This window comes from Salmo salar, chromosome ssa09 (genome assembly GCF_905237065.1).
Source record: "Salmo salar chromosome ssa09, Ssal_v3.1, whole genome shotgun sequence".
Taxonomy (NCBI): domain Eukaryota; kingdom Metazoa; phylum Chordata; class Actinopteri; order Salmoniformes; family Salmonidae; genus Salmo; species Salmo salar.
The window spans coordinates 93,708,905-93,730,591 of record NC_059450.1 but is presented as its reverse complement, the minus strand read 5'-3'; the positions used below and the strand labels follow the sequence as shown (position 1 = coordinate 93,730,591).

General features: G+C 44.3%; 1 protein-coding gene across 1 annotated transcript; it reads right to left on the bottom strand.

Annotated features, from left to right (window-relative positions):
- Positions 1–334: 334 nt before the first annotated feature.
- smad5 (MAD homolog 5 (Drosophila)) lies at positions 335–14,582 on the bottom strand. The gene is given in 10 exon segments (NM_001140491.1): positions 335–1,113; positions 1,416–1,672; positions 2,061–2,282; positions 6,816–6,917; positions 8,539–8,811; positions 9,467–9,682; positions 9,861–9,913; positions 9,915–10,059; positions 10,208–10,528; positions 14,474–14,582. Coding segments are annotated over 8 exon segments (1,401 nt in total). The 5' UTR covers positions 10,049–10,059; positions 10,208–10,528; positions 14,474–14,582; the 3' UTR covers positions 335–969.
- Positions 14,583–21,687: the final 7,105 nt, after the last annotated feature.

The following is a 21,687-nucleotide window of genomic DNA, read 5'->3' as shown; positions in this document are numbered from 1 at the left end:
AAAACCAGTCAAAAATAACACCTAAATAAAATGTAATTGTTGCCCATTACAAGTTTACTTTGTGCTAATGAAGTTGATCATATCAGAATGCCAGAAACTGTACCCTACACACCAAAACATACGTAGCCTCCACAGGATTCCCCCCCCCCCCCAAAATAAAGAGGGCACAAAATGGTTAATTAATGGAGTCACTTGAACATATATGAACAGAGATTCGACAAGCATCGTTGACATTGAGAACTTTCATCAATAAAGTCACCTGATGAGAAGTGTGATGTTCCTAGCTTGTCACTGTTCAAAGCATTGAGTAAATGAATCCACCATATCATATTTATTAGTTAGACATACTTTATTTAAGGCAGTAAATCAGTGTTTTTTTTTTTTCTAGCGATAGAAACTATAAAAAAAGTTAACATTTTGTTATGAGATCTGGGTCTAATAGTGAACATAATGATATCTATACCTTAAGATGGCAAGAAAGGACAGTTAGAGTAAAATCACAAGTAGTTTGACTGTGGTAAAGGCAGAGTAGTGATACATCATTTTCTTTTAACAGAAACATAGAAAGAAAATCATTACCAAACATTTTTATGCAAAAATCAGAAACAGTTAAGGTACATGCTTTCCAGTCCTACTACTCAATAGAAGCACATGGTTGGTAGTGATGACTCAGAGCAGTAGTTTGTCCAATATTTTGTGCCGCTACTCTGAATATTCTTCTGTCGGTTTTACGTCTATCTTCTGCTCTTTCTCAACATAATTCTGCTGCTCTGGGTTATAAATCCCTTCTGCTGTCAGATAGTGGAAACAGTTCAGCCTTTGAAGACCTGCTTTTGCTCATTAAACAATGCAAAAAAATTATACAGTTAAGTTTGAATTTTTTTTTTGAAAGAATCTCCCAGCCTGGCGGGTAACCTTTAGGACACTGAAGAGAGGGGATTGAGAGTCTGGTCTTGGGGGGGGGGACCATTAGGACACTGAAGAGATGGGGTTGAGAGGAGAGCCCATTTGTGTCAGCACTTTATCCAGCCACTGCAGAGGGCCGTGAAGATGAACTTCTATCCAACAAGGGGTACTGGTGACATCTTGTCGGTGATACTCAGCTCCCCAGCCCTGTGGAGAGGGAGAAAGAGAGAAAGCTGGGTCATATTCACAAAAGGAAGTAAATGGTCAGAAAAGGAATGAAACTGCAAATTTTCCAATAAGAAATCCTCGTTTTCCATTGCACAATGTTATGCTACAATGTGCCCTAATGTTATTCTCAACACTGCAGATTTGCTCTTTCAATGAAACTAAGTTAAATGTCATTTCCACAAAAACTTTTGAGTCAATGGCCAAGATGATAAAAGCAGTGAATTGTAACATGGTACTGAAACTAGTAGAAACGTTCAAATCAAAATGTAATTGTATATCACCTTCACAAAGCTCATGCGGATGGTGCACATCTTGGTCAGTTCGTAGACAGCCTCAAAGCCATGGTTCACAGACTGGGCCAGTAGCTGAGCAAATTCCTGGTTGTTAAAGATCTTCAGACTGCAGCCACTAGGGATCTTGCACACCGTGGTGGGGTGGAAACCATGATGGTAGTTACAGTTCCGGCTCTGAACGAAGATACTGGTGTCACTCAGACACTCAGCATACACCTCACCTCCTACATAGTACAAGTGGACCCCTGAGGAGAGAAAGAATGAGAGTTACAACCCTGAACAAAGATACTGGTGTCACTCAGACATGCTGCATACACCGCCAACAGTACAGGTGGACCACTGGGGGGGCTGAGAGAGAGAGCAAGTAAAAGCTAAATACTAGTGTTTCAAGCTCCTACAGTAATACCTAGCTAAATGCTAGTGTTTCTAGCTCCAGAGTAATGATACCTAGCTAAATGCTAGTGTTTCTAGCGCCAACAGTAATACCTAAAAAAAAATAAACATCCATAAATTAAGAAATGCATGATTCAACAGAATATCATGCATGTTTTTCACCATTCCTTCCCCCACACTTTCTCTGAACCTCATATCCACTTAACTAATCTATTAATCTCAATGTATTGCCCTGCTCACCTTTGCCGATGTGGCGGCGTGTGTTCTCTATGGTTGAGTTACGGTTGACGTTGGAGAGCAACCCCAGGCAGAAGCGGTTCTTGTTGTTGGAGGGGTCGGTGAAGCCGTCCACCAGGACGCTGGTAGAAGAAGCATGGTAGGCCTCACCCACTCTGTTGTTCAACTCATAGTACACAATACTGCACCAGTGGCTCGGTTCCTCATACTCCACTGGCTGCACATCTACAGGGACAAGGTGGAGATGTTGTTCAACACAATACGGCACTAGTGGCTAGGTTTCTCATACTCCACATCTACAGGGATCCTTCTGTGTTGTAAAGATAAAGGTATGCGTAATCTTGAAAATGTACAATTTAATCTGATCAATTCATGAACGATGTGGTGCATTTGTTGTGCCCATTGCTCCTACTCTAGCAACAATTATGCCTGACGAGGCCAATGAAATCCACACCTCGCTGGGAGCCCAGCCTTCCACAGGTGACAGGCTTGAGGCTCGTATTCATTACTTAAATTATTCAGCTCGGTGTGAACACAAACGAGTCACGCTATTAAAAACACACTGGAAAACGTCAGTCTTACGTTGCGCCAACTAAACGGTCCCTTAGTGGTAGAGAGTGCTCACCCCCTGGACGCTGAAGTTTGTGATTAGGAAACATGAGAACCATACAAACAATTAGTTATTCTTCAAATTGCTTGGCCTGGCTATAGCAATAAGTAAGATGGCTAATGCGACCGAAATGACAAAGCCTAATGTAGCAGGAACAATTTTCACCTGCATGTAGAGTATTTATATTGTATTTATAGGAATTAGAAGATATTACATCTGTTCAAGGCTTATATGCCTTGCTCTTATGCCCTCTCCTGGTATGAACAGGTACTGGTCTTGTGTCAAGTTCACCGTTGCTACCATATGAATTCCCTTTCATTTATGATTATGGCAAAGATGGTACATAGAAAGTTGAGCTCTCTTTGATACAAGGTTGGAGTCTCTTTTTGAACAAAATCAAATGGCTATAACTTGTAATTTAAAATAGTAAGGGTGGCCAATAACTGCTGATACAGGATGTAATTTTTTTGCTAAAACGTTCAAAAAAGTTCATAGTATTTCCACTGAAATGTCAAACATGATAATTACTAACCTGTTAGCTACCATTTTTACGACACCAACAATCACAAAACATTAATATCTTGGGATCAAGCCAACACTGTTGGTCATATTCAACACGGGGTGAAATGCTATCTGTATAAAGTGCCTTTTGAATGTATATGGATCAAAATGAAAATCAGATATTTTAACATCTCAGTATCCTTATGCATTTTGTATCGTGATGCTAGCAAGCGCTAAATAAACAATCTGAATGTTTACGCTGCTAGCTAATGAGACGTGAAACGGCTAACTTCACCTGGAGCGGTCAAGACAAAGTCGTGACTACTATACTCATGTACAGGAGCTGGAGAAATGTAAATTCAAAACGGTCTGATTCTAACGTGAACACCTACTTTGTGGGCTTTATTGCCAGACTACAATAAACAAGGCACTTGCCTGAAACGGAGGATCCTGTGTATCAGTCCTGCAAAGTAGCGACAGTCAAGAATCGAGGGGTTACACTAACAAGCCAACGCCCTATGAATTAAGACTCGCATTTGTTATTTTGTACAGTGCCTTTAGAAAGTATTGAGACCCCTTGATTTTTTCCACATTTTGTTACAAATCCTCAGCAATCTACATACAATACCCCATAATGACAAAGCAAAAACAAAAATAAATTTATATAAGTATTCAGACCCTTTGCTATGGAGACTTGAAATTGAGCTCAGGTGCATCCTGTTTCCATTGATCATCCTTGAGATGTTTCTACAACTTCATTAGAGTCCACCTGTGGTAAATTCAATTGATTGGACATGCTTTGGAAAGGCACACACACACGTCTATAAAAGGTCCCACAGTTGATAGTGCACGTCAGAGCAAAAACCAAGCCATGAAGTCGAAGGAATTGTCCGTAGAGTCAGACAGGATTGTGTCGAGGCACAGATCTGGGGGAAGGGTACCAACAAATGAATGGAGCATTGAAGATCCAAGAACACAGTGGCCTCCATCATTCTTAAATGGAAGAAGTTTGGAACCACCAAGACTCTTCCTAGAGCAGGCTGCTATAGGAAGATCAATTTGGGGAGGTGACCAAGAACCTGATGGTCACTGACAGAGCTCCTCTGTGGAAATGGAAGAAACTTCCAGAAGGACAAGCATCTCTGCGGCACGCTGCAAAATCAGGCCTTTATGGAAGAGTGGCCAGACGGAAGCCACTCGTCAGGAAGAGGCACGACGGCCCGCTTGGGTTTGCCAAAAGGCACCTAAAGGACTCTAAGAGCCTGAGAAACAAGATTCTCTGGTCTGATGAAACCAAGATTTAACTCTTTGGCCTGAAAGCCAAGCGTCACGTCTGGAGGAACCCTGGCACCATCCCGACGCACGGTGGTGGCAGCATCATGCTGTGGGGATATTTTTTCAACGACAGTGAGACTAGTCAGAATCGAGGCAAAGATGAACAGAGAAAGGTACAGCGAGATCCTTGATGAACTCCTGAGCAGTCTGTTTTTAGACTGGGGTGAAGGGTCACCTTCCAACAGGACAACGACCCTAAGCACACAGCCAAGACAACGCAGGAGTGGCTTCGGGACAAGTCTCTGAATGTCCTTGAGTGGCTCAGCCAGAGCCTGGACTTGAACCCAATCGAACATCTCTGGAGAGACCTGAAAATAGCTGTGCAGTAACGCTCCCCATCCAACCTGACAGAGCTTGAGTGGATCTGCAGAGTAGGGGAAACTCCCCAAACACAGGTGTGCCAAGCTTGTAGCGTCATACCAAAGAAGACTTGATGCTGTGATCGCTGCCAAAAGGTGCTTCAACAAAGTACTGAGTAAAGGGTCTGAATACCTGTGATCAGTTTATTTGTATAAATTAGCAAAAACCTAAACAGTTTTTTGCTTTGTCATTACGGGCTAGTGTGGATGGGGGGGGGAGAGAACAATTTAATACAATTTAGAATAAGGCTGTAACGTTAAAAAAAAAACATGGTCTGAATACTTTCCGAAGGCACTGCATGTCTCGGCGCATGCTCAGGCTGCCCTCGCTCCAATCAGTTCGTGCGTGAGACTAGGGCACAGCTGGCACTGTTTCCCTTACTAGTCCGCAACGCAGGTTCTCTTGACAATCGTGGAGTCTTTAGGGGGCTTGGTGTTCCCGATAGTCACTTCCTCTCCTGGGTGCCCATACCTCAGCTGAGTCTAAGTTGAGGGACACAGCGATGGTTTGGGTTGTTGTTCTGGTCACAGCTCCTGTGAGCTCTGTCATCGGTTATGAGAGGCTACTCAAAGAGAGAGGGCAACCAGGTTCTGTGTGTATCCCCCCACCACCTGTGTCTGCCTTGGTTAAGCGCCGCTTGACTCTTCCCAGAAGGGTCCGGGTCCAACCTCTGATCCGGTCCTACGTAGACTTGAGACCAAGCTAGCTAACAAGCACTGCATAGCGTGCTTGCCAGTTTAGCCACCTTGCTGAGGCGAGCTAGTTACTGCTAGCTATTCCGGCTTCCTAATGGTGAAATTGCTAAGGTAGCCCACTCGTTAAGTATACGGTTAAAATTAAAACTTGGTTATTCTAAACAGACCGTGCTGCAGTCAAAGGATAGCTAACCTAGCTCAGAATAGAATCCTTATCATGGATAACATCAGCTAGCATGCATAACAGCTAGCATGCCACAGATAAACAAGTTGGGGACCTCCACATGCTATCCGTACACCCGTCCTGTACTCAGTTCGCCCTGGGAGACTAAGGTGTCCAAATGCAGCCTTCGCCCCAAAAGTAATGGCTATGACCTACAGGTCCTTAGCTTTGAGCTATTTTCCTTTTCCACGCCCTCCTTCTGTTGCTCTTCAGAGGTTGCATGCCCTGTGTCCGTTGCGAGCTTTATGCACGTACATTGAACGGACCCAAGATAAACGGTTATGTGACCAGCTTTGTGTCTGTTATGCTAATCCAGCTGGCGGCAGGGCAGCATTTCTCCCACTGGATTGTGGAGGCTATCTCCCTGTCATACAGCAGCAAAGGTTAAAGGTTACCTTGTGGTGCATGTGCCCACTCCACCAGGAGTCTGCAGCGTCTTGGGCAGTTTAAAGAGTTGACTAAAGGAGATGAGTTAGGCATCACCACACACGTCCTCAAGGTTATCACCTGAGTATCACTGCCCCCAGTGTGCTTACGGCTGGGAAAGGGGAAAGGTCACTAAGCAGCACGCCGTGTGCTCAATACCCAGACTGCCACATCTGGTTGGGTCAGGTATGGATGGTTTGCCATGGGTCGTTTCATTTAGTATCCGTTGGGGTCGGCTTGGGGCGTGATTATATTTCTCCAAGGTACGTTGTAGCGAAAGGGAACAAAACGTTATGACTAAGTACTGTTCCCTGAAGGAGGGAAACAAGATACAACGCTTGGCCATGAGACACCCATTTCTGGGCTCGGGAAGGAATTAATCCGAGCCACTTATCACCTGTGGAAGGCGGGCTTCCAGCGAGGTGCGGACTTCATTGGCCCTTGTCCTGAGTGATTGTAGAGCCTTCAATAGAAGTCACAAGAGTGTGACTCAGAGCATGACGTACCTCGTTTCTGAAAGCAGGAATTCTGTCTGAAAGCAGGAATTCCTGTGATCAGAAAAATAAAAATCATCCCTGTTAAATAAAGTGTAAAGTCCGACTCCTCACCCCCACTAGGCATGTTCCTGGGGCCGCTGCTGCTGGTCTCCATGGACCCCTCCTGTCCCATCTGCTCATCAGGGGGCATGTAAGCCGGGGGTGGGGTATCAGCTGGAACGGAAGACCACAATGGACGGATAGTTAGGAGACCAGCTGCTGCGGATGACAAATGGCTGTCCACACACTTACAGCGGACGGACACATACACAGAAGAGCCGGACACATACACAGAAGAGCCGGACGCATGCATGCCCACAGTCACACACTCTGACAACTCCCAAGAGGAGTTAAAACACATCACCACAGGATCTTTCTCTACCCGGAAACGGGTGTAGGATTTCACACACATCCGTCACATGGAACACTAACGTATGGCTCTATGGACAGTCCCATTTGTTTTGTATTTCAGAACCACTTATGAGGACAGAAATTGAGAAAGTGGGGCGTGGCTGGGGACAATTGGTAATGGTTTTTATGAGAAGGCTGGTCTTCCTACAGACCAGTTACAGGTTACCACCTTGCTTAGAGGGTGGACAGATTTCTCTGGAGACGTATTCGTATTTCTGAAAATTAACACAGCTTCCCAACTCAACACTGCTTTTCCTCCTGTTACACCACATAGAAATGATAGCACTAGCACTCGTGTACAGTACTTAAGTAAAAATACTACTTAAGTCATTTTGAGTATCTGTACTACTATTTAACTTCACTACATTTCTAAAGAAAAGTATGTACTTTACATTTTCCCTGACACCCAAAAGTACTTGTTACATTTTGAATGCTTAGCAGGGCAGACAATGGTCCAATCCACACTCACCAAGAGAACATCCCTGGTCATCCCTACTGCCTCTGATCTGGCAGACTCACTAAACACAAATTGTTTGACTCTGGTTTTTATCTGCTTTGCTTAATAAGGAATTTTAAATTATCCATACTTTTGATACTTAAGTATATTTAAAAAACAAACACTTACTCAAGTAGTATTTTACTGGGTGATTTTAACTTGAGTCCTTTTTGATTAAGGCATCTTTACTTTTACTCAAGTAGGAGCATGGAGTACATTTTCCACCACTACATAGAAGTGAAAGCACTGCAGTGATTCAAACCTGGGGGGAATTCACCAGAACAGGAGCTGGAGGTCAGACCCTATGCTGTGTCCAGCGATGGGCACACTGACGCTCACCAGTCACCCTGATGCAGGCCTTTGGTATACACTTTAGCTGCCATTTTTGACTGTCCCCAAAGGCAGTGTGAGACCAGGTGACTGGTACAGTACATCATAGAAGCCAAAGGAAGTGAGACCAGGTGGCGGGTACAGTACATCATAGAAGCCAAAGGCAGTGTGAGACCAGGTGACGGGTACAGTACATCATAGAAGCCAAAGGCAGTGAGACCAGGTGACGGGTACAGTACATCATAGAAGCCAAAGGAAGTGAGACCAGGTGACGGTACAGTACATCATAGAAGCCAAAGGAAGTGAGACCAGGTGACGGGTACAGTACATCATAGAAGCCAAAGGAAGTGAGACCAGGTGACGGTACAGTACATCATAGAAGCCAAAGGAAGTGAGACCAGGTGACGGTACAGTACATCATAGAAGCCAAAGGCAGTGTGAGACCAGGTGACGGGTACAAGTGTGAAAGAAAACGTGACATATGCTGTTAGCTGCTATTACAATATCAATAAACACATAAGTGCATGATAAAGGATAGGAGTGTATACTGACATCTACCTGGAAGCTGGAAAGGGCTGGAGGGTCCAGAGCTGGCAGGAGAGTTGGGGTAGGTGCCCACCCCGCCACTGGAGGCTGGGGAGGGAGGGTAGGGGGAGTTGGGGGAGATTGGGAAAGAGGAGCCGCTGCCCCCGCTGTGCTGCTGGAAGGACTCTGGGAAGGTGGCGTTCACGGGCATGTGGGGCTCGTTGTGAGTCATGTTCCTGAACTGGACCAGGAGGCTGTGTTGGGGGTTGAACTCACTGTGGCGAGGCACCAAAACCGGAGGCAGCACTGGTGAAGAGATTTTTAAAATAAATATACATATTGATTTGAAGCGCCTTTATAAAAATAAAAAATAAATAAAAAAAGGAACCTTGGGACACTAATTTGAAACCAGTGAAAATGACCTGTTGTCATCGGTGGCTGTGGTGTGGTGCATGTCCACTGCAAGGATCTACACGTTACCAATACCAGTTGTGTTTCCCGGCCCCATTTAATTCTAAAAAGGTGCTAATATGATGCAGATCCTACTGATCAGGTCATCTGTAACTGTGCTCCTCAACATGTGACTGACAGCTTTGTTTTTACCAATTCAAGGGCAGATATCACATCCATCTCTAGGGTAGCAGCCAGAATGCCCCCATATTGTTGAGGCAATCACCTTGAGACATATTTCCTGGAAATCAAAATAGTATGAATAATCAAGGATGCAGTACTCTCCTTCAATTGGTCAAGGATGCAGTACTCTCCTTCAATTGGTTAAATGGTAACTTAAGTCAGATTCTCCTTACTGTGTCTTGTTCAGTCCATGCAGAAGGACGTGCACAACAGCCACAAATCCATCACGTATAGGCTAGGTCTTTCAATGCATTAGATCAATACTATAGTAGGAATGAACACGATTTAAATGCCAGTATGTACTAGCTACAAGCTAGTGGTTACGTACCTGGGCTCTCTACTCTCTTGTAGTGGTAGGGGTTAATGCAGACCTCCTTCTGCTTGGAGCCAAAGGGGTATTCACACACCTCCAGAGGCTTGAGCTCATGGTGAGACTGTAGGTCAGGCCACCTCCACACTCTGCAGTAGATTACGTGGGGGAGCCCCTTCCTGTGAGACACCTGGAGACGACCGTCCAGAGACCGAGGGATGGTCACACACTTACCTGGCAGGGCAGGAGATAGAGAGACGGGTTAGGGAAGGTTCTAAAATATCTGGACCAAGTATGATGCTGCTATAAAGTCATCTAGCAGACTCTCTGATCCAAAGAGACAGTGTCACTCACACCTTGCCCGGACCAAGTATGATGCTGCACACAGTACACTACAGACAGACACACTCACTGGGCTGTCCTGGGCTGCTGAGGGCTTTCTCCAGGTCCTCCATGGCTCCCTTCTTTTTTCTTCAGTTTCTTGACCAGGGCGTCAACAGCCTTCTCAGCCCATTTCTCCTCCTCGTCGCCCTGCTTCCACCCCAGCAGACGCTTCACAGCTGGACTGGTGAAGGAGAAGAGGCTGGACATAGAGGTCATGGTGCTGCTGTCTGGTGAGAGGGAGAAATTTACCAGAAAGTTAGGTGATTGACGAGTCCTGTTCTTGGATCACAGTAAACAGGGAGGGAGAATGAGAATGTGTGTGTGTGTGTGTGGTGGGGGGGGTGGGGTGGAAAGAGGCAGCTTAGCCTTGCACACCAAGGACAGGAAATAGAGGCAGGACGCAGGCAGGACACAGCTGCTCAGGAAAGGAAAGCCTGCCGTGAGGTGGGATGTACCCTGGCACTGGGTCACAACCAACCCCACTGAGGGGAGTGCAGTTTGGGGAACAAGTCCAGCTGAGATCCCACCTCTCTGGGACACAACAGCCCAGAGGATTTACAAACGTAGCTAGTCAATAGGCAGATATAAATAGGAAAAAGGACCTATTCTCTCCTCTTCTCCCTCTCTCGTTCAGAGTCTCTGGTTTAGTCCATATGATGTGGTGACCAGCGCCTACGTTAAGGTCTAGTGTCGAACCTGGGGAGGAAAAAAGATCAGAAGCCGTTAGAAATATATTGCAAAACAGAATCCTCAGGTTAGGTGACATCTAGGACGATAACAGTATCACCATACGCCTTAGTATCGTGGCACGGAAACAAAGTGTATTTAACTTCTTTTGGAAAACAGACCTAATGTCAGAAACATCGACCTGGCCAAGGCTTTCGACTGTCAATCACCGCATTCTTATCGGCAGACTCAACAGCCTTGGTTTCTCAAATGACTGCCTCGCCTGGTTCACCAACTACTTCTGACAGAATTCAGTGTGTCAAATCGGAGGGCCTGTTGTCCGGACCTCTGGCAGTCTATGGCGGTGCCACAGGGTTCAATTCTCAGGCCGACTCTTCTCTGCATACATCAATGATGTCGCTCTTGCTGCTGGTGATTCTCTGATCCACCTCTACGCAGACGACACCATTCTGTATACTTCTGTCTCTTCTTTGATACTGTTAACAAACCTCCAGACGAGCTTCAATGCCATACAACACTCCTTCCGTGGCCTCCAAGTGCTCTTAAATACAAGTAAAACTAAATGCAAGCTTTTATACCGATCGCTGCCCGCACCTGCCCGCCCGCTCAGCATCACTACTCTGGACGGTTCTGACTTTGGTATTTGTAGTTGTCCACATATTCTAGGTGTCTGGTTAGACTAAACTCTCATTTAGCATCTCCAATCCAAAATTAAATCTAGAGTCGGCTTCCTATTTCGCAATAAAGCCTCCTTCACTCACACTGCTAAACATACCCTTGTAAAACTGACTATCCTACTGATCCTTGACTTGAGGCTATTTTGTAAATGACATCGCCAACACTCTACTCAGCAAATTGGTTGCAGTCTATCACATTGCCATCTGTTTTGTCACCAAAGCCCCATATACTACCCACCACTGCGACCTGTATGCTCTCATTGGCTGGCCCTCGCGTCATATTCGGCACCAAACCCACTGACTCCAGGCCATCTATAAGTTTGCCATATCACAGCTCAGTGGTCACCATAGCAGCACCCACCCGTAGCGCGTGCTCCAGCAGGTATATTTCACTAGTCATCCCCAAAGCCAATTCCTCCTTTGGCTGCCTTTCCTTCCAGTTCTCTGCTGCCAGTGACTGGAACGAATTGCAAAAATCACTTAAGCCTTATCTCCCTCTCTAACTTTAAGCATCAGCTGTCAGAGCAGCTCAGATCACTGCACATAGCCCATCCAACTACCTCAGATTGTCATTTTTTTGCTCCTTTGCACCCCAGTACTTGCACATTCATCTTCTGCACATCTATCACTCCAGTGTTAAATTGTAATTACTTCTCCACTACGGCCTATTCAGTGCCTTACCTCATTTGCACACACTGTATATAGACTTCTCTATTGTGTTATTGACTGTATGTTTGTTTATTCCATGTGTAACTCTGTCGGTGTCTCACTGCTTTGCTTTCTCCTGGCCAGGTCGCAGTTGTAAATGAGAACTTGTTCTCAACTAGCCTACCTGGTTAAACAAAGGTGAAATAAAAATAAATAAAAGCAATTTCATCTAGAGCAGTGGATCCCAAACGGTGGGGCGCGACACCTTATTTTTAAATGAACTCAGTCTGGCTTGAAACTTAACCTCTTGAAAAAGTTGTAATAGTAAAATGCACAAGGTGCCATTTCAAAATTGGGTAGTGCATCAGTTCCTTTTGTCATGCTAGTCATTGCATACTTTAGAGAGATTTTTAATACAATTGTCAAATGGCCATGCTAGGTTTTTTTAGCCCCTAGATTGTGGTAATTTTTTTGTCACTCAAATATCACATGAGATGCCGAAATGTATAGAATTGCAAGAAAATGTGCTTTAAAACTGCAACATTTGCGCCCCTTGACTAAATGTGTAGAATAGCAGGAAATAAGCTTTAAACCTGCTAAATTCTCCCAACCAACAAGAGAGCGAACTGTGTCTCATGAACAGTGCTTGCTGCCATAGAAATAGACTTGGAGCACGCGGGGGGCCTTGAGTGAAAATATTTGGAAACCCCTGATCTAGAGTCACATGTATTTATCTACCATGCTATAGCGCACAATATTTCACATACAGCAGGTTTTTAAAAGACCAAAGAGTATGGTATGCTTGAGATACAGGTATCTTCTCAGCACTAGTGACATCTGTAAGCAACAGCCCCACAAAGCCCTAATCTGGGCAATGTATGGATGGGATACACAGAGCCTGACAGACAGACCTCTGGGTAGACAGAGGCAGCAAGAAGACAGGCATGGCCACACAGCTGTTGAAAACAGCCCTAGCAGAGGATGTGAGTTCACTGAAAGCTGCTTCCTCTCCCATCCTTTCCCATCATAGCCCTCCCTTACGGCACACAGCTGTCCAACAGCACCAGGCAGTTTACCGCTTCATTGGTACAATAGGGAAAAAGCACTAAAGGAGCTCTATAGGCAATACAATATACCCTACACTTCAGTCACCACAGGGGAAAAAAATGAGCTTTGCATGTGTCATGATGAAGTGAGATGACAGGGCATACAAGGAGAACAAAAATGTAGCAGAGGCTAGGTAGGCCATTTACTGACTAAAGATGCACATAGGCCTGTTTCATCCATGAAGATATGGACAACTAGGCTATAAGCTAAGTAGGTAAGCAAGCTCTCTAGACACAGCCTGACCAAATAATATGCTGGTTTCTGTGAGGCTGTAATGCCATGTGAGCAATGACAGCAATACAATAACTTTAATGACAGGAAACGTGCACAGATCCCCAGAGTCCAGCAACTGATCACGTCACACCTCAGTATGTTCCTGCCTGGCTGTCCTGTAGCAGGGTCAGGAAGCAACACAGTGTCTGGCTGGAGAGACCGTGGCAGTCACCATGGGTACCAGGTTTTGAGAGTGCCTCAATTCAGTAAACATTGGGCAGAAAAACAGAATGTTGTTGAGATGAAGCTTAGCGAAAAGTATCGCAACACTTAACATAGAGAAAATATAAATCATGTTGAGACAATTCTGACATGGCATGCTCTGGCTACACGGTGAAAGTTAAAGGGAGAAGACAAAGGATGATTCAGGTAACTAAGCATGAGATGTCTACCCATCCCCACCCAAGGTGATACTGAGAAGGATATTGCCTAATTGCCAAATGGATGATCATTTGACACCAGAAAGCGACACTGACATTACTGCAGGATGGTAAATCAAAAACTCTTACTTGACCCATGATCACAACCATTTTACCACTGAAGCTTGAAACCAGCACAAAAGACATGTCCCGATTCCCATAGAAACAACTTTGTAAACGTAACTAGTTACACTGAACAATGTGATAAAGTAGCTAACGTTAACTTCCAAGGTACACAATAACATGGAATGCCTAGCTAGCGCGAAAGTATAGGTACCTAAAAATTCCACTTAATGTTTATACACATAGTTGGCTAGCTATGTCTTTTGTGTCAGATATCTATAATTATGTATGTAGCCATATGATTAGTTATGGCTATAAAGAGTGGAAAATATATAAACTCATCCAATTTCGCTAAAGTGAACTTAGCTAACTACGTTTGTTAGCTAAGCTTAGCCAAGTAACGTTAGCTACCGTTAAAGCTAACGTTAATTAGCTTGCTCAACACGCTACAAGTTAACTAGTTGGTTATCGTTGTTGAACCGAATTGATGTTACAATCAAAGTTCTTCGTGTGGTTTTACATGGCTGACGTTAACACGTCCTATTTTCACCACAAATCTCGTTTATCCCACCCCAATTCTAGCTAACTACCTCTTCCCTCTCCACCATTCCAGAGATAACTTTGCAATCACTTCTCTAGCTAACTGGTTAGCTACACCCCCTCGGGAAAAGTACCCAAGCCTTACTTCACTGATTAAACCTTGGTAATTTGGTAGTCTTCCAATGGAAACATGCTTATCTAGTAGATAAACGTATGTGGTCGCATACCTTTGAATAATTGAGGCAGGCTGGTCGTTTCCTTATTTTTTCTCTATTTAAAGCAGTCCGACATGAAGCCGTTTTTTAATTTTCTACTTTTTTTTCCCACCAATGCCTGTTTCCCCCCCCGACTCTCCCTACTCCTGTCCTGGCGTCAAGACTGGAGGCGGAGCGCATATCCCTCCGCTACATCAGAGATTTTACTCTGTTCTTCATCTTAACACTGTCACAGTCTTCTTCAAATGAGAGCTATTCCACGTAAAAAAAAAAAAAAAAGTGATGCCGAGACTCAGATCTCACTTTAAAAAAAAGTCTAACAAAAACCCAATGATTGCAACCATACAATTCTATGCACAAGGACTACTTTATACAATTTCCATAGAACATTTTACTAAAACATTTACTTGAAGAACCGTGCAGATGCATGTTGTTTGGTAACAGAATGAGTTTGTGCCTTAATTCTGTTCACAAACTTTGTATTATTTGCTTTATCTTGGCCAGGTCGCAATTGTAAATGAGAACTTGTTCAATTTGCCTACCTGGTTAAATAAATAACATTAAAAGTATCCGCACTGTTCAAGTAAATTGTAATAATTTGCTACATTTGTAAAGCGCTTTTCATTATACAGGATAATCTCAAAGTGCATAAAATAAAAATATTTTTTTAAATTACAAATAAAATGTGTTTCTGTATAATTTTCTGTGGAAGTTATTAAAAGCAGTCCTTGTTCATAGAGTTGTATGGTTTGGTTAACTTTGCAATCAATTCTTTGTTAGACATTTTAATGTGAAAAATCTGAGTCTCAGAACCACTCTGTTCCTGTGGAATTGCCCATTAGCGGTTTGTAAAGAAATATATCGTAAATAACAATGATCATAATCGTACATCGTGGTCCGATGAAGCGGACGCTAAACTACAGGACTGTTTCGCTAGCAGACTGGAATATGTTCTGGGATTCATCTGATAACATTGAGGAGTTTACCACACTTCCATTAAAAAGTGCATCGAAGATGTCACCCCCACAGTACATTTTTGTTTCACCTTTATTTAACCAGGTAGGCTAGTTGAGAACAAGTTCTCATTTACAACTGCGACCTGGCCAAGATAAAGCAAAGCAGTGCGACAAACACAGAATTACACATGGAATAAACAAACATGCAGTCAATAATACGATAGAAAAAGTCTATATACGCAGTGTGAAAATGAGGTAGGATAAGGGAGGTAAGGCAATAAATAGGCCATAGTGGCGGGATAACTACAATATAGCAATTAAAACACTGGAGTGATAGATGTGCAGAAGATGGGTGTGCAAGTAGTGATACTGGGGTGCAAAGGAGCAAAATAAATAAAATAACAGTATGGGGGATGAGATAGTTGGATGGGCTATGTACAGGTGCAGTGACTGTATGTTCCCCAACCAGACGCCATGGATTACAGGCAACATCCGCACTGAGCTAAAGGCTAGAGCTGCCACTTTCAAGGAGCGGGATATTAATCCAGACACTTAAAGAAACCCAGATAAGACATCAAACAAGCAGTGTGTCAATACAAGACTAAGATCAAATCCTATGACACCAGCTCTGACACTACAGACGTGGCAGGGCTTGCAAACTGTAATGGATTACAAAGGGAAACCCAGCCTGCAAGCTTTCGACGCTAGCCTACCAGACAAATGAAATGCCTTCTATGCTTGCTTTGCAGCAAGCAACATTGAACCATACATGAGAGGTGCTGTTCTGGATGACTGTGTGATCTTGCTCTCGGTAGCCAATGTGAGTAAGACCTTTAAACAGGTTAACATTCACAAGGCCACAGGGCCAGATGGAATACCAGGACGCGTACTCAGAGCATGCACTGACCTGGGATGATGGCAAGTGTCTTCACAAACATTTACAACCCATCCCTGACCCAGTCTGTAATACCAACTTGTTTTAAGCAGACCACCATAGTCCCCGTGCCCAAGAACACCAACAGTCATTTAGGCAGGTTATCGCCCCGTAGCACTCACATCTATATCCAAGAAATGCATTGAAAAGCTGGTTATGGCTCACATCAATACCATCATCCCAGTCACACTGGACCCATTCCAATTCACCCCAACAGATGACACAATCCCTATTTTACTCCACACTGCCTTCACCCACCTGGACAAAGGAACACCATAGTCCCCTCCAAGCGCATCACCAAGCTCAGGACCCTGGGACTGAACACCTCCCTCTGCAAATGAATCCTGGACTTCCTGGCAGGCAGTCCCCAGGCGGTGAGGGTAGGCAACAACTTATACACCACTCTGATCATCAACATGGGGGCTTAGTGTGTGCTTAGTCTCCTGTACTCCCTGTTCACCCCCGACTGTGTGGCCACGCACGACTCAAACACCATCGTCAAGTTTACTGATGACACGACAGTGGTAGGACTCAATGAGGTAGCCAATAGGGAGGAGGTAAGAAACCTGAGCGTGTGGTGCCAGGACAAGAACCTCGCCCCTCAATGCCAACAAAACAAAGGAACCTTTTCGTGGACTACAGGAAACAGAGGGGTGAGCACACCCCCAATCACAGCAATAGAACTGTGGTGGAGCAGGTTGAAAGCTTCAAGATCCTTGATGTCAACATCACTAAGAAATGAACAGTCCACACACCCATCCACAAAGTTGTGAACAGGGCACGACAGCACCTCTTCCCCCTCAGGAGGCTGAAAAGATTTGACATGGGCACTCATATCCTCAAAAAGTTATACAGCGGGACCATTAAGAGCATCTTGGCTGGTTGCATCAGCGCTTGATAAGGCAACTGAAAGACACCCTCACAGAGGGTTGTGAGTACAGCCCAGTACATCACTTGGGCCAAACTCCCTGTCATCCAAGACCTCTATACCAGGCGGTGTCAGAGGAAGGCCCCCCCCCCCCAAAAAAAATTGTCAAAGTCTCCAGCCACCCAAACCATAAATTGTTCCCTCTGCTACTGCACGACAAGCGGTACCAGTACACCAAGTCTGGAACCAAGAGGGCCCTGAACAGCTTCTACCTCCAAGCCATAAGTCTGCTACATAGCTAATCAAATGGCTACCTGGACTACCTGCATTGACCTCTCTTGCACGCACGCACGCACGCACGCACGCACGCACGCACGCACGCACGCACGCACGCACGCACGCACGCACGCACGCACCATACTCACCACTGCTGTCTATTAACTATCCTGTTCTCTAGTTACTTTACCCCTACCTATATGTACACACCAGTGACGGCTGGTGGGAGGAGCTATAAGAGGACGGGCTCATTGTAATGTCTGGAATGGAATAAATTGAACGGAGTCAAACACATCATACATATGGAAAGTGTTCCATTGATTCCATTCCAGCCATTACATTGAGCCCGTCCTCCAATAGCTCCTCCAGTCAGCCTCCACTGATACATAACTCAATTACCTCTTACCTGTGCACATCGACTCGTTACTGGTGTTCATTTTTACTCATTATTCACTGTGTATTTATTCCTTGTGTCACTATTTCAATGTATATTTAAAAATCTTTAATTTGTTGGAAAAGGACCTGTAAGTAATCATTTCACTTTAAGTCTACGCTAGTGGTTCCCAACCATTTTCGGTTAATGTACCACTAACTACATTTTTCTCTGCCCGGAGTAACCCCTTGTGTGCATTTTACCAGTAGGCCTATGGTCTCATGAGTCTCATCAAGTACCCCCTGTGGATAGGCCATGTACACACCAGGGGTCCTAGTACCCCTAATTGGGAAACACTGCTCTACACCTGTTGTTTACGAAGCATGTGACAAATAACATTTGAGTTGATAAAAATGAGGAAGCAATAGATTTTTATTCAAGAATAGGGCTAGCTAGAATACATTTCTGAATTGCATTGCTTTTCATGTTTGACTATATATTTTATACATACATGCAATAGTCTCCATTAATTGTAACAGTATATAGTTTAGCTAGGCTACATTGTAATAATATTTCGAGCTTTGAATTCTAGGGTTGTGCTTCGGCTCTGGTACGTCACACAAGTTGGCTCCAGTCTGTCTGGGGTTCACTTCGAGAGAGAGAGCGCGAGAGAGAGAGAGGCGACCAATGGAAAGTGTCCCGCAGTAATGTTGCTTTCCCTACCAAATGAATTACTTACTTGTGTTCCCGCGACAAACACGTTTTCCAGCTGCTATCTTTTCTATGGCACTTGTCTTTTCACCTTAGAATGAAATTATGAAGTAACGTGTGGACAAGTGAGAATCACGTGAAACCGCTTGCTTACACACCCCCGCAACAAACTGAAACAAACGCAATTGAACAACCACCGACCAAAAAAACACAGTTGGTGAGGTGTGCGCCGCTCGTCTGTGTTTGTTGGGTTGTGGTTTGTCTGATTCGACACGTCCAATCGGCGTATGTTCATCACTATTATTGTGGCGTTTGTTAAAGACAGTGGCTACAGCTGCTCCAAAAGATGCAACTGGAAGGATCCGCCACTAGTGGGCAGTCTTCCTTCACACGTAGCAAGTTCTTTTTTGATGAGACAAGCTGAAAGGAGCAGGCCGACAGACAGGAACGAGGAGGCCGACAGACAGCGACAGACAGGAAGGAGGAGGCCGACAGACAGCGACAGACAGGAAGGAGGAGGCCGACAGACAGCGACAGACAGGAAGGAGGAGGCCGACAGACAGCGACAGACAGGAAGGAGGAGGCCGACAGACAGCGACAGACAGGAAGGAGGAGGCCGACAGACAGGAAGGAAGGAGGCAGGCAGGCAGACAGACAGACAGACAGACAGACAGACAGACAGGAAGGAAGGAAGGAAGGAAGGAAGGAGGCAGACAGGCAGACAGACAGACAGACAGGAAGGAAGGAAGGAAGGAAGAAGGAGAAGGAGGCAGGCAGACAGACAGACAGGAAGGAAGGAGGAGGCAGGCAGGCAGGCAGGCAGGCAGGCAGGCAGACAGACAGACAGACAGACAGACAGACAGACAGACAGACAGACAGACAGACAGAGAAATTCCGAGCAGTATATTAGACATTGGAATATGACTTGCCTAGTTAAATAAAGGTTCAATTAAATAAAATGAAAAATAAAATAAAGAGAGACCTAAGACAACAACAATGATACAGTTGTAACCTATGGGAGAACCATGTATCCACTGTTTCCTCAGAATGAAAAGCAGTACGGTAATGCTCTTGGGGAGACGGAGGAAACCAACCCCCTACAACGGGTGTAGAATTTCAACAGACGGAAACAGAACTGCGAGGGAAGGCGCTCCTGGATCAGAATGTAAGTACACAGCAATGTCAATAACAGATGGAAGGGACATGGTGATACTGTCTTTCAAGACCTGAGGTACAGAAATCCTGTTTTGCCTTGTGGTTTTCACTCATCTCCTTTATCACTCATTTATGTTCGATTCATTCATTAAAGGTTTAAAATAGGCCTACAGCTTACTCTAAGTCCTCATTTATTTACTTAGCCTATAGGCTATTCTTTTAGCCTGTAAGTTCCATACTCTACGAATCACCTATAGACAGATACTCTCCCTTTGATGAAAGGAAATGAATTGGTTTGTAGATCTTTATTGACAGCTCTCACATTTATCGCAGGAGATACAATACCCATTTGATCTGTTCCCCAAATTCCCGGCCGCATCTTGGGTGTTCTCCTCTTGACATAAGTGGGCCACTGTAGGTCAAGCCTGGTCATGTTAATAGGGTGTATCAGGGGGGCAACAGATGGACCACAGGTCAACCATTGTACACGGGTTGGAGGCCTTCTGTTCTGGTGAGAAACATCTGCCTCTATCAATACAGAGAGAAAGACAGAATCTTATGTAATAAGGATCTTTTATGATCATCAATATGGTCATCAAAATGACCTTTAGGAGTTGGAAATAGAGCACAAACTGATCTTGGACCAGTGTATATAAAAATGTAGGTACAACTGGTGAATGTTAGGTCAAGACACCCTCTTCACTGATGTCGTGAAACATCCTGCTCTGTCAGAGATGAGTGATCATTGTTGAAATGTCATCTTTAATATAGGAAGAACAAAGCTCTTAGGCTTGGCTTAGTAGGCTACCTGTCTTTCCTCTCCTAGTATGGGTAACAGCTGTCTTCGGGGATGAATGTGTTATGGCTAGGTGTCTTGAAGAAGTGTTAAAGGCACAGGAACAGGACCAGTAGAGGAATACATCAGGTGAAAGCAGTACTAAAGCCAAGGTGGTTTTTATTACATTTATTTTTCATTTTTAACTGTTTTTATTTTTAGGGGTGGATCAGCTTAATATTGCGGAAAGAATATTGCTTCCATCAATGTAATTGTCTGCATCATTTCCATTCCCCCATATATTGTTTTGGTAAATATATATATCCATACATGCATGCATACATATACACATATATATATATACATACACATACATATATAGACATACATACTTTTTTAAAGAATATACCTTTATTATTATTCCCCTCAAACCCTACCACCGTTCCCCCAATTGGAGTAAACTAATAAACACTTCGGCTTTTACCTTCAATTTATTCATCTTATACACGTGCCAAGGTGTTTTTAATATGTTCCATATTACAGGGAAATAACGGGCGCTAGCCCGACTTCCTCATAGTCCAGGAGGGGACAGTTAAGGTAAAGAAGGAATCAAACAGAGGATTGAACTTAAACAATGGGTACATTGACATAGAAACCCTCTGAACTTGCATGACTTTTGCATTTAAAATGGTGTGCAAATCTACCATGTCTTGCTGCACAATATACTATAGGCTACTAGTAGCATGTAATAAACTACATGACATCCAGAAACAACATTAAGTCACTACATGTTTGGTTACTGATGTAATAATAAGGATGTAACAACATGACGCTTCCTGACTTTCTTTGCTCCATCTGTTACCTTGAGCAACAAGTCTCTTATAAAATCAGAACTCTGACATTAGAGAGTTCCAGAATCCGGTGGGAATTCCAGAACTCTAATGAGTGCCGTGACCTTTGCCTTCTCCATAATCTGTCTCACAATATTTAGACTTGTTAAATTGTTTCTTGGCATCCAGAAAAGTCAGTGGCCTTCAGTTCCTGACCAGGGCTCCTAGCCAGTGGTCTCTCTGCCCCCTGTAGCTCCAACAGCTTGGTAGTGTCTGCTCCAGAGTATAAAACACTTTTGGAATGTTTCATTCATTGTTCCGGATCATTTGCCGGGAGACCTGCCAACT